The sequence below is a fragment of the Lithobates pipiens genome, unplaced genomic scaffold, assembly GCF_037356315.1.
Source record: "Lithobates pipiens isolate NorthernLeopardFrog02 unplaced genomic scaffold, aLitPip1_a1.2 Scaffold_23, whole genome shotgun sequence".
NCBI lineage: Eukaryota > Metazoa > Chordata > Amphibia > Anura > Ranidae > Lithobates > Lithobates pipiens.
In genome coordinates, this window is record NW_027507785.1 from 172,716,016 (window position 1) to 172,729,479 (window position 13,464).

A 13,464-nucleotide genomic window follows, 5' to 3' on the forward strand; every position below is an offset into this window, starting at 1 on the left:
CTTTGAGCTAAATCACCTTTCCATGCCAGCATGTAAGGTATCTTGGACTTCCTGGATGATAGCGCCCTGCAGATCAGGGAGATCCCACCCCTCTGCTCGATCTCCTGCCCACACCAGTGTTCGTATGGGGTTATTTGCGGGCCATTTGGGAGTGATATACATTGTTTGTGAAGGAACGCAGAAATCCTCTTTCTGCTCTCTTCCCCCCCCCCTTTTTTTTTTTTTCTCTCCAAAGGAGAAGGTAGGAAATCGTTGAGGGGAATTGATATTGTATTGATATCATACGTTGTTTTGTTTGTTTATAAAAATGGCAAGATATGGTTATTAGAAAGTGTTTCTTATGTATAATTATTATTAATAACCCATGTACTGTTTTGTTCTTGCAAAGAAATAAAGAATAAAAAAAAAAAAAAAAAAGTGAAGGAACGCGGAAATCTGCGTGAATCTGAAGAATTCAGACCTGGGAATATCTAATTTACTAACACAGAACACTTTCGTGAGAGGGCCCAGGGGTCTAAGGAAGTGGCCTATTCTGTACATTACTTTATCAAGCCACCACTTGAAAGCTCTAATGTCTAGACCCGGATGGAATTCTGGGTTGTGGAATAGGTGTTTCAGAGGTTCCATGGGGGAGGTTAGGTGTTCATTAAGTTTTAGGGAATCCCACAGGGCAAACAAATGGGACAGCACTGGGGACAGAATCAGAGGTCTTAATTTCCTAGGGCTCCAGAGGAGAAAATCCAGAGTATGAAGAGGGACCGCCTGTCTCTCAATGTGTATCCAGTCGGGGTGTTCCCATCGTGAATAAACCTTGGAGAGCTGTGCTAGTTGTGCCGCTTGGAAGTACCAGAGCAGTTTGGGCAGGCCAAGCCCTCCCTCTAACCTGGATCTAAATAAAACAGATTTGGCGAATCTGTGGCCACTCTTACCCCAGATGAATTTAATGATTTTGGCTTGAAAGTGTTCAAGGTGGGTTTTAATAACTGATATCGGAAGGGCTCTAAGGTAGTATAGCATATGGGGGAGTAGGGTCATCTTTATCGTATTGATCCTACCCAACCAAGACATGGAAAGCCCTGACCACCGAGAGAGATCCTCCTCCAGTTTTTATATAGAGGTGGGTAGTTAGCTTGGTAGAGGAGATCCACCCTGGGAGTGAGTTTTATCCCCAAGTACGTGATGAACGAGTCACTCCACGAGAACCCAAAGCTCTCCCGGAGCCTGGAGAGGAGCAGTCCTGGAATATTAATGTTAAGTACTTGGGATTTGTTATAGTTGACCTTGAGCCCCGACGCTATACCAAAGTCCTCTAGGAGGCGACAAATGTTGGGAAGAGATGTTAGAGGGGAGGAGACAAATAGTAGTATGTCATCAGCAAATAATGTGCATTTGTGGGTTTGAGTGCCACATTGAATACCCTGAATGCTCGGATCGTTTCTGATAGAGATTGCCAGTGATTCAATCGCGATGGTGAAAATTAGTGGGGACAGGGGACACCCTTGTCTTGTACCCCTTAATATGGGAAAAGATTCAGAGTAGAATCCCTGCAGACGCACCTGGGCTGAGGGGGTAGAGTAGAGTGCACACAGAACATTGAGAAATTAATTGCCAAAGCCCCAACGCTGTAAGGTTGAAAAGATATATGGCCAATGAATGGAATCGAAGGCTTTTTGCAGGTCAAGGGATAAAAGGCAGCCCTGTCTTGGAGCCCCCTTGTCTCAGTTAGAATTTAGAAGGGAAATCAGGTCAATGGCACGGCGTGTTTGGTCTGGGCCCTGTCTCCCTGGTATAAAGCCCACTTGGTCTTTATGGATGTATAGACTAATGAAGGAGGCCAGGCGGTCTGCAAGGATTTTAGTCAGAATCCTTAGATCATTATTAATAAGAGAAATCGATCTATAGTTGCAAACAGAACTGGGATTTTTGTCTGGCTTAGGGATGACCGTTACATAGGCCATATTAATAGAGGTGTCTAACTGACCACCTCGTCTGAGCTCATTATAAAAACGGGCCATATAGGGAGCTAGGGTGGTGGAGAAGGATTTATAATAGGGGACAGAGAAGCTGTCCGGGCCAGGAGCAGAGTGGGCCTTTAAACGTTTAATCACAGCACAGACCTCCTCCTGTGAGATGGGGGCATCTAGAATCTGTCGATGTTTAGTCTTCAAGACTGGGTTCTGAACCATGTCTAGAAACCTATCAACCTCCGATTGGGACGGGCTGTCCTTATTACTGTAAAGGGATTGGTAAAAGGAGTGGAATTGTCCCATTATACGTTGAGGGTTTTCAGACAAAGTGCTACCTTGGATTTTGATTTTGGGGAGTGCAGTGGGTTTGCTCTTCGGTGAGAGTCTGCGTGCTAACAGCGAGCCTATTCTATCACCCCGGCAATAAAATCGGGAATGGTTCCAGCGGATCCCTTTTTCAGCCCTGGTAGTGAGTGCTAAATTTAGAGCCGTTCGATCTGCATCTAGAACTGAGGTGGGGACCTCTGAGGGGTTAGCCTTATGTTTTTTGGATAATGCTGCGAACTCCCGTTCCAACTTATCAATGTCAGTCTTATGAGCTTTGTTAACTTGGGATGCAATTTGAATAAGGTGCCCTCTGAGGACGGCCTTGTGAGCAGCCCAGAGGCAAGAGGGACTAACATCTGGCGTATCGCTGTGTCAGAATTCACACTCCCCAATTCACCAGCTCAGAGGTGGAGAATCGGGGAGTGAAGAGGGAATGTGGGGGGATCTGAGGAGGAAAGAGTTAGATAATTAACTTCTATAATTTGACTTCTTAACTTCTAACCGTCTATCAGTGTACTGAGCGGTGATAATTTATCACTGCTTAACCACTTTCAGACCAAACCATTTTGCTGGCTTAAGACCAGACCACTTTTTGCGATTCGGCACTGCGTTGCTTTAACTGACAATTGCGTAGTTGTGCGATGTGGCTCCCAAACAAAATTGACGTTCTTTTTTTCCCACAAATGGAGCTTTCTTTTGGTGGTATTTGATCAACCCTGCGGTTTTTATTTTTTGTGCTATTAACAAAAATAGAGCGACAATTTTGAAAAAAATTCATTATTTTTTACTTTTTATAATAATAAATATAATAATAAATATCTTTTAAAACTTTTTTTCCCTCAGTTTAGGCTGATACGTAAGTATTCTTCTACATATTTTTGGTAAAAAATCTCAATAAGCGATTATTGATTGGTTTGTGCAAAAGTTATAGTGTTTACAAAATAGGGGATAGTTTTATGGCATTTTTATGAATAATTTGTTTTTTTACTAGTAATGGCGGCGATCAGTGATTTTTATTGTGACTGCGACATTATGGCGGACACATCAGACATTTTTTACACATTTTTGGGACCGTTGTCATTTATACAGCAATCGGTGCTATACAAATGCACTGATTCCTGTGTAAATGACACTGGCAGTGAAGGGGTTAACCAGGGGGTGGCAGTGTAGAGGTTAAGTGTTCCTAGGGTCGTGTTACTAACTGTGGGGGGCTGGGCTTTGTGTTAGTGAACACTGATCCCTGCTCCAATCACATGGAGCAGAGATCAGTGTCACTTGTTGCTAGGAAGAACGGGGAGATGCTGTTTACAACGGCATCTCCCCGTTCAGCCTCCCTGTGAGACGATCCCCGCGGCGATCGAGTTCGCGGGACCCGGGACCGAACTCACGGGTGTCCCGACCGTCACGCGAGCATGCTGCCAGGGGCATGCACGCGATGGCAGGGCGGCATATAGAAATGCACTTACCTGTATGCCAATATGCCTGCCCGTGACATTCTGCCGACGTACATCGCTGTGCGACGGTCGGGAAGTGGTTAATAAACTGACATCTCTGTGTATCTGTGAATTTCTAGTACTGTAATCTCGTAAAGTCTCACGAGATTCCAGTATCAGGGGCCGTTCTCCAATGTTAGAAGCGTTTGTAGATCACTTTACTCCTTCAAGGGTGAAGCGATCTTCTCCGCTTCATAAACTGACACATAGAGGAGAAAGATCTCCTCTGAGAATAGATTTCACTGCTTCATAAAAGGACATTTTAAATTCCATCATACCTGGTATTGTAAACAGAAATTAAAGTGTTCCCTGTTAGTTTGATTTAGCTAAGATCTGATCGCCTAACAAATATTTTTCTCAAAAGAACAGTCAGATTGTATTGCCTTTAGGTACCTTTGGGTATTGTTAGGGTTAGCAATAAGCATTTAATCTTTGGTGAAAACCCTTATGATGCATATAGCAGATTTGTAAAGGATTTATTTTTCTCAACCAAACAGGATGTACACATTAGTGAAATAACAGCATAGCTCCAAGAAATCCAGATGTCAAATGAATAAGTGTAAATTTTTCCATTTTACCTTGTTTAAAGTTGTCCAGATTCCGAAATTCCACTAACGTGTTTCCATAATAGTAATTTGTTATATAAATTTTCTCATCTTTTGCTAGAGGATCTTTCATCCAGGCTCCTTCATTACGTCCATAGGTGTTTTGAGTTGTAGGCCCAGAAATTGTAGATAAAGTGTCTTTGCATCGTCCTGATGTTTTCCAAGGGGAGAGAAAATATGAGTTAGTCACAAAAGCTTTTGAAGTTGATCTCACATCTGTAGTACACATCGACTTTTTATGATGCTGTTTTTGAATCTTCTTTCCTGCCTTCTCTACACAGGATTATATTTACAGTATAATGGGCCTGCCACTAAAGCAGAATCTTTGTAGTTCCTTTGGATTTTGGTGTCAGTATATTAAACCAAAACATTGAGGAAAATAATCCCTAAGCACATATTAGAGCAATATTCAAACAATGAAATCATTACTGAATTACAAGAGTCACAGATGTAACAGGAACTGTAAGGAATGTGGGTATGTTATGGACAGCTGGCTAAACAAAGACGATTGCATGAAAATGACACACACATTAGCATTGTAACAATAAGGCATAGAACACCACTCAGACACGTGGACCCTAAAATATATCTAAAGCCAAACCTTTTTTCATGTTTGATAGAGTAGGGAATGGTTAAAAACGTATTTTTTTTTGTTTGCCATCTGTGTCCCGTTGGAAACATTTCCATCCACTTCCTGTCCTGTAGACGCAATGGTAAGATGAAATCTTAGACAGCTGCCCCCTACACTGCAGTTCACATTGGGAGATTTCCCCTCTATTCCTGTTCTGGTGACAACTCAACATTTTGTATTTCTGCCCACCGAACACCCGAATTTCCTGTGCACTCGACATGATGTTTGCCCAGCGAGCACACGGTCAATAGGTTGTTAAAAAGCAGGGCAGAGAAGATGGCTTCCCAGCTGGCAGCTAAATGATAAAAAAAAATAGCCGGCAATAGAAAATTATAAACACAAAACAGCTTGGGAAGCCCTTTGGGTTTGGTATGGATTTTAAGATAAACCCCACGCTAAAATTAAGAAAAAAATGGTGTGGGGTCCCCCCCAAATTCAATACCAGACCCTTATCCAAGCAAGCAGCCTGGCAGGCCAGGAAAGGAAAGGTGCTCCTGAACCATACCAGACCACATGCCCTCAACATGGGGGGGGGGGGTGCTTTGGCTCTGCCCCCCTGCCCCAAAGCACCTTGTTGATGGGGACAAGGGCCTCTTCCCCACAACCCTGGGCGGTGGTTATGGGGGTCTGTGGGCAGGGAGCTTATTGGAATCTGGAAGCTCACTTTAGCAAGGGGGCCCCAGACCCAAGTTCCACTTATGTAAATGAGTATGGGGTACATTGTACCCCTATTCATTCACCAAAAAAGTGTCAAAAATAAATAAAGAAGGGAGACAGTTTTTGACAATTCCTTTATTAAAAAAACAATGTCCTGTCAATGTAGATCCATCATCAATCACAACGCCCGTCACACCGCCGGACCTGAAAAAAATGCTCTGGCCGTGGCGAAGGCTAACCGCTGAATGCCTGCTCTTCCGTGTGACAGGTCTTAAATAAGTAACGGGCAGGGCCACCTGATGAAATCACCTGGTGGCACCACCCCCCTTGTAATGTCACTGATTGATTCATGCTGTCAGTGACATCACAAGGGGGTGGTGTCACCAATGGCGTCGCCAATGGCTAGCAGCCACAAGTCAATTTTAAATGTATTTATTTTCCTTTGGAAATGTTTTGCTGCTGCAGGTTCTATACACAGCACAGATGTGCCACAGACTAAGAGGATCCCCCAGGCACTATATTTAAAGGAATTTTTAATTTTTATTTTTCACTTTAAGCATCATTAAAATCACTGCTTCTTTAAATAACGATATTATATAATGTTTTTTTTTGCATTGATACATATCCCCCAGGGCATTACCCAGGCCCCATACCCTTTTTAAAGCCATAAAAATGGGTACTTTTGATTTTTCAAGTACAAGACTCATAGACTTTAATAGGGTTCGCGGGTCGGGTCTGAACGTTTGTAATGTTTGAGAGTTCTGGCGCAAACTGAACTGGGTGGGTGTTCAGCCCACCATCTGTTTTACGTGTTTATTAAAACAGGGCCTCAGTCCAAGAGCCTGACAGAATCCGGGTATTACATTTATGTTTAAGGTTATGAAGGGGCTCTGTAAAGTGTTTAAAATTAAGCACTTGTGGACTTTCATACATCATCTGCAGACTGATAGGTTAGCGAAATGATTCAACAGAACCCTAAAGGGAATGCTCAAGAAAGTAGTTGAAAAACATTGCCAATACTGGGATTGTTTACTGCCACATTTATTGTTTGCTATAAGTGGTATACCCTAGCCATCCACATGTTATGAAGGAGATCTGTAGTTTAAAATTCAGCATATGTAGACTTTCGTACATCATCTGCAGACTGATGGGGTAGTGGAACGATTCAACAAAGCCCTAAATGAAATGCTCAAGAAAGTGGTTGAAAACAAGGGTCATAACTGGGATTGTTTACTGCCTTATTTATTGTTTGCTATAGGGGGTGTACCCTAGACATCCACAGGGTTCTTGGCTTTTAAGCTGGTTTATGGGCGACACACCTGTGGATTTCTGGATGTTGTTAACGAGACATGGGAACAAGAGGCTACTCCCTATCAAAGCATAGTGGAACACATTGAATAAATGCATAGCTGAATGCCAGATGTAATGCTTATAGTCAGAGAACGTTTGCAGGCTGCACAAGAGAGGATTAGATGCTTTTGTTGGAGCCAACAGCTGAGAGCAAATTCCTCCCAAGATGGCATGGAAATGAGATAGTAGAATAGGTAGGAAAGGTTAAATATGGGCTCAGATATAGAAGGAGAGACTCATTCCCTCAGGGCAGAAGCCCTAAAAAAGGAGACAAAATTCCACCCAGCTTGGTGGAAGAGGAGACTGTAATACCATAGGGAGTTCACTCTGTTAGGAAAGTAAGACGGGTCTGTTTGCAAGGGAATACATGTCAAAGATGACAGTCCTGACCCCATCTATAAGGATGACTATAACTGTTTAACATGCCTTCAATACAAACATGGGAGGGAGAATGACATGTCACAGAAGGCGATAGGAAAACTACATGGAAGCAAGAAGGACTTAAAGAGGGACACTTTGTCCCTATGTAGCATAATAGCTGAGGCAGAACTACAGCTGCCAAGGACAACATAGATAAGAAGGATCTGTTCTTACAGGGGCCCTTTTAAGGGAGTTGAGCACAAAAGGAGGGCTTTATGTGAGCAAGAGCACCTGAGGAATTCCCCAAAAGGGCACAGAAAGTCATGATAAAGGAGAGTAACTTCTTGCAAAAGAGAGTGCACACGGAGTGTGAAAGGTAACATGTTATAATATACAAGACCTAACCAAGACCTACAGGGAACCAGGGGCTAGGTGTTTGGCAATTACATACAGAAGAGGTTTCAGGATGAGTAATGGGAACCATTTTTTAGGATTGGGATCCCTATAATCAAGCTAGGTGAGAACTACCTCACCTGATAGACTACAGAATATGGGGGGGGGGGTGCAATCTGCATCCCCCTAGAAAAGAGACACACAAAACCTTGAGGTGGGGCGTGCCTAACTGGCGAATATTGAGAAAGTAGAAATGCTGGACGATCTCTTGGCGAGAGTATATAGAGCAATTGCGTAATTACAGTTCTAAGCCAGTGAGTGGAGTCAACCAGTACCATAGGCCAGGTCTTTGAGAAGGCGAGAGCAGAATGACTTATCTGATCATAAAACAGGTAACTGGGTAATCCTTGACCTAAAATGAGAAGAAAGAGCTTAAAAAAATTAAGGGCAGATTATAGGGCTTGAATGCTAGAGAGATCTGTATGAAAAAGGGGTCTAGGTAGTGGCGATGACTTCCCCACATATTCAGGCGTAGAGTTCCTGTAACCTTGAGTGAAAAAAATTGGGCACTGACTGTCCCAAAGAAGTTTGCGACCATAACCCGAGAAAATTCTCATAGAAGGGCAATCAAAGGGTGCCATTACAAGCATGTTCATGAACACAGGGCCTACGACTGACAAAAAATGTTTACAACAAGAATGATGACAGGATTAGATCCAGACACCCCAAATAGTAGAAGACCATGTGAGGAGTCTGAAAAGGATGTGGCATCAATCAAACAGAGAAACATAAGCATAAGCAATTAGGCACGAGGTTCAAAGATTTGACTTAGGACCCATGTAATAAAGGATCTGCAGGGTACCCTGGGAAATAAATGTTCAGGGTGTGATTACTGGTCTAATGATATAGCACCATGGAGTGTGGTGATTTTTCAGCAATGTAAGGACTACTTTGAGGTATGAATAGATGGGTTGTATAACCCATCACCTGGTGTTTGCTCTTAAAGTTAGAACATTTTTCATATGAGACATAAAAATAGCAGATCTATGAGAGACCAGGCAGAAGCATAGCTACTGCAGTAGATTTAGTGACAGGTTTACAAGAGAACCTCATTACTGTAGTAATTTCAATAGATGTTATATCCCTAAACATACAGATGTAGGATTTTGATAAAGCCTTGTTATTGACTATTCAAAAGGAACGTGTGCTAGTGGATAGTGGGGTAGGAACCCACTTTCCTCTGTAGCTGCATCAATGTATTCCTCATAGGAATTCTCAAAGAGAAACTTGCCTTTGAAAAACATACATAAAAGGCACCTTTACTGTATTGCCTGATCTGCCAACTAAGCTTTAAGCCATACATTTCTGTGCATATGCATAGAAAGTAAGGACTTTCTGGAGATCTGATGAATCGCACTCTTCTTAGGATCTACACAGAATAGTTTGAGCACAAGAGTTGTAATCTTGCAGCAAGATTGGGATTATCTAATTCAGAGGACAGTTCACTATCGAGTTCATTGTTCCATAGTCTGGACAACTGACAAAATGGCAATAGCCAGCTTCAGGGCTAAGCCTGCCAGTGAAAAGGAGGACTTTAAAAGAGTCTTCATGTGATTACCAATTGAATTCTTAAAGGAGGGAATGCCCTCAATAGGCACACTAGACTTAGTGCAAGAATGGTCAAGTCCACAGTGGGAGCAGTCCATTTCTTTTTAAATTCCACTTCCATGGGGTAGTCAGAAGGAGTAAATTGGCTCTTAGCCCACGTACACACGGTCGGAGATTTTGCCAACCAAATCCGTCGGATTTTGCCCGTCGGATTTAGTCGGACGGATTGTGTCCGAAACTGTTGCATACACACAGTCGGGCCAAGTTGGCGAAAAATCAGATCTTTCAGAACATGATGACGTAATTTCGTTACGATGGGACTACATTCAGGCTAGTAGCCAATAGCTTTGATGTAGGAATTTGATCTGAGCATGCGTGGCACTTGGTTCGATCAAAATGCTCTACACATGATCGGATTAGGTCCGTCCGGCCCAGTTGGTCGGGAAATATTTCCAACATGTTGGAAAATTGGGTCGGATGGAGATTCGGACGGAATCAGTCTGATGCATACCACACACAGTCGGATTATCTGACGACACGGTCCGATAAGACTCATTCCGACAGATTCTCCGACCGTGTGTGTACAAGGGCTTAGACTTGAGACATTGAGTCATTGTATAAGGCTCCATCTGCTTGATCAAGAATAGGGAAATGGTTTCTAGGAATGGGCTTCTTTGTTTGTACTCATAGGAATATATGAGATATCTGCAGCACTATGTTGGCTATCCAGAGATTAGTACGCACTGTCTCACTGTATGAATCCACAGGAGCCAGCATGTTGCAGGAAGCTGAAGAAGTAATTCTTCTTTAGTCTGACAGGCCGCATGTCGTACGTCTGTGAGGAGTTCAAAGTTGCATGTCAGTAGTTCCTGCACTTTTTTTGGCGATTTCAGGTGTTGTACAGATGTCAGCCAAGTTGCACCTGAAATCGCCCAAAAAAGTGCAGGAACTACTTTTTCAAATGGGTGTGGCACCGCAAACAGCATCACACCAATTTGAACAGTTCCATTGCCAACAATAGGGTGCGACTTTTCACCAATGTGAAAAAAGACTTAAGCTTTAACAACAAACCTGGAAATTGATTGGTTTCTATGCACAGCTGCTCCAGATTTTGCACTCTCCAGTTTTAGTATATCAACCTCTGTGTCTTTGTGGTATCAGGCAACAAATGAGACAGCAGGTGATCGGCTTGAATTGGCAGAAGATGGCAGCTAAAAGTGTGCATTTAGAAGTCTTATAGGCACTACAAAGAAAACATTACCTGCCCGGCCCCTCTGCTGCAGGGTCCGGGTATTGTTCCTGAAATGTAAATCAAATATAAATGATCCCAAAACTGCTAGTGAGCCATAAAGCAATAAGCAGTCCAATGAAAGTATCATTACAAGAAGGAAAGGAAAACTCGTGACAAACAGGAAAAACCTTCTCTAACAGGAAAAGCCCATCACCTAAGGACACTATCAAAAAAACTGGATCTTCGCATAATGGTGGTGTGGAGTAATATGAGTAAATGGGGGGTTGTTCCTTCAAAGCTTTTACCAGTGTCCAATCACCTTAAGGTAACTGCATATAACATATGGTCTAAGATTCAATTCCTGTGTCCTGTATGCAAAATAATTCAATTGTGGTAAAGGACTGTCCCCTGATAAAATAGACTTTAGGAACACTCACAGTAATACTTTTTGGGCTGGCCCTTTGAGCTGGTGTCAGACCATGCCCCCTTTACCTGGACGATATAGTAAAATGACAGGATCTCCAGGATCATCAGGTGGCATCTTGCTCTCAAAAGGATTTATGTGTTTAGTATTCTGGGAAAGTGCATCAAAATGTGTACATTTTGGAAGGCAGATATGGCCCAATAAATAGATGAGCCCAGAGAAATACGGATTTTTTATGTTGTGTCTGAAGATGGGAGAACTGTTTGTGCCTGGACTCCAGTGGGAAGCTGACACACTGATCTGCCTGAAGGACTTGCATGTTTTGTACTTTCTCCTGGCTGGGGAGCCCTTTATACTAAACGTTAACTGAACTGTGTGGCAAATGACTGTTTTCTCCATAGATTCCGAAAAGAGTTTAACTGCAGTGTCATGACCCTGTGTTGCCACTGTAACTGCTTGGACTACCACAGTGTATTAAAATGTAAGTAGTGGTTGAGGTTGTTAGTTCTGTAATGGACAGTAGCCCCCTTGATGTCCATGTACACCCATAGTACTTCTGGAACACAGTCATTTTAGAAATACAGGAGAATTATGTGTAAAACCCCATACACACTATCAGTTTTTCTGCTGAGTTTTTCCTTCAGGAAAAAATGGCATGGGGGTCCCCCCTAGGTCCATATCAGACCCTTATCCGAGCATGCTACCTGGCCGGTCAGGAAAGGGGGTGGGGACGAGCGAGCGGCCCCCCACCTCCTGAGCCATACCAGGCCGCATGCCCTCAACATGGGGGGGTGCGGCCCCCCCACCCCAAAGCACCTTGTCCCCATGTTGATGAGGACAAGGGCCTCTTCCTGACAACCCTGGCCGTTGGTTGTCGGGGTCTGCGAGCGGGGGGCTTATTGGAATCTGGGAGCCCCATTTAGTTTTGAGTCCAAACTACTTTCTAAGTCCGCCGGACTTTTGGGGAAAAAAAGTCCACCGGAGCCCACACATGGGCAGATTGTCCGGCGGACTTGGTCTGATCGTGTGTACGTGGCATAAGACGCATTTGTTTGTCTCTGATATTTACACTGTTCAGTATTCAAACCTCTCTCATCACATATTGATCATATTTGTGAATCTATGTACATTAACAGATTTTAGCCTGACGGGTCTGAAATACCCAACTAATTTTTATAGTATCAATACAGATTTTTATTCATACTACTAGATTTTATAAAAATATATACTGTTGTGCTATACATACCAAAAAAAGTTATACTTACCAATAACTTTCACAAGATCATCTTCCTCTTCTTTGCTATCAACAGTGTTCTGCTTAGTAACAGTAGATTTCCTTGATCTGGATGCTGTTAAAGTAGGTTGTAATGGTGCCACTGTGCTGGTATCAAGTGTTGATGCCTGGATATGTTTTATGACTACTGTTGGACTGATAGTGCTTTCTGTAGTCTGTGAAGTTGTTGTAGCCTCCATAGTCGTTGCAATTTGGTCATCCGATACCTGGTTGGTTGTGTATTGAACTGTAGTGGCTTGCTCTGTTAATTCCATAGTTGTGAAAGTGGCTTCTGAACTCTTCCTCAAGGAAGATAATGTTGAGATTATTCCTATACTTGATACATCATACAGTTCTGTTGCCAATTTGGTTTTAATATCATTTGAAGTTGATGGTTCACTAGCGGAAATTGGACCTTCTGTCGTACTGAGCTGCTGAATTTCATGTTTTAATAGTTGGTCTTCAATTAGCATGTCTATGGTGTTGTCTATGGCGTTGTCCCCACTAAATGCATCATCCTCTGAAAGTTCAAAAGAATATAATAAGGTAAAGTTACAATTTAAGTCTCAGACAATATACATTAATTCTCTACTAGCCTATAAAAAAACAGTTCTTTACTTTCCTATCAGGAGGCGGGTAATGCAGCACATTTTTAGGTGAAAATTTAGACAGCTACAATTATGTATACAAATGCCTTCTTACAGGTAAGTATCCATGCATACTGGCTTAAAATTCCACTTCTACAGGAGTTCTGTGTTTTGCCTGTAGAAGCAGCTCAATGTTATCCTGTGTCCATGCACATTAGGAATAATGCAATAAAACCCTCCCAGATCACTTCTGTTACAGGGACGCTGTCTTCCTGGAGGGGACGATGTGACAGAGCAACAAGTCACTTGGTCACAGCTGAACCCACAGATATCAAGAATCTGTATAGATTATTTAGGCTTTCAGCCAGCTCTACGGAACTATGTAAATAAGATTTTACTGCAAAATGGGAACTAAGATTTCCAGGAGAGAAATTGTGGTCCTTATGCCAGAACACTAGACAAAAAACGGAGCTATCTATAGCAGATAGAGGGTTTGACCACCATCAGGGTCTGTTTGTTTTTCCACCCAGTGTTCTACTTCTGAGGGTGGTGCTATAA

The 13,464-nt window shown here is 42.7% G+C and overlaps 1 protein-coding gene across 1 annotated transcript in view; it reads right to left on the reverse strand.

Annotated features, from left to right (window-relative positions):
* The window catches only part of OLFML2B (olfactomedin like 2B), a 372,183-nt gene that overhangs the window by 52,197 nt on the left and 306,522 nt on the right, over positions 1 to 13,464 (reverse strand). The window contains exons 6-7 of the mRNA XM_077452619.1: positions 12,312 to 12,839; positions 4,366 to 4,542 (exon numbers count right to left, since the gene is read on the reverse strand). Coding sequence (XP_077308745.1) covers positions 4,366 to 4,542; positions 12,312 to 12,839 — 705 coding nt within the window. The remainder of the gene's footprint in view (positions 1 to 4,365; positions 4,543 to 12,311; positions 12,840 to 13,464) is intronic.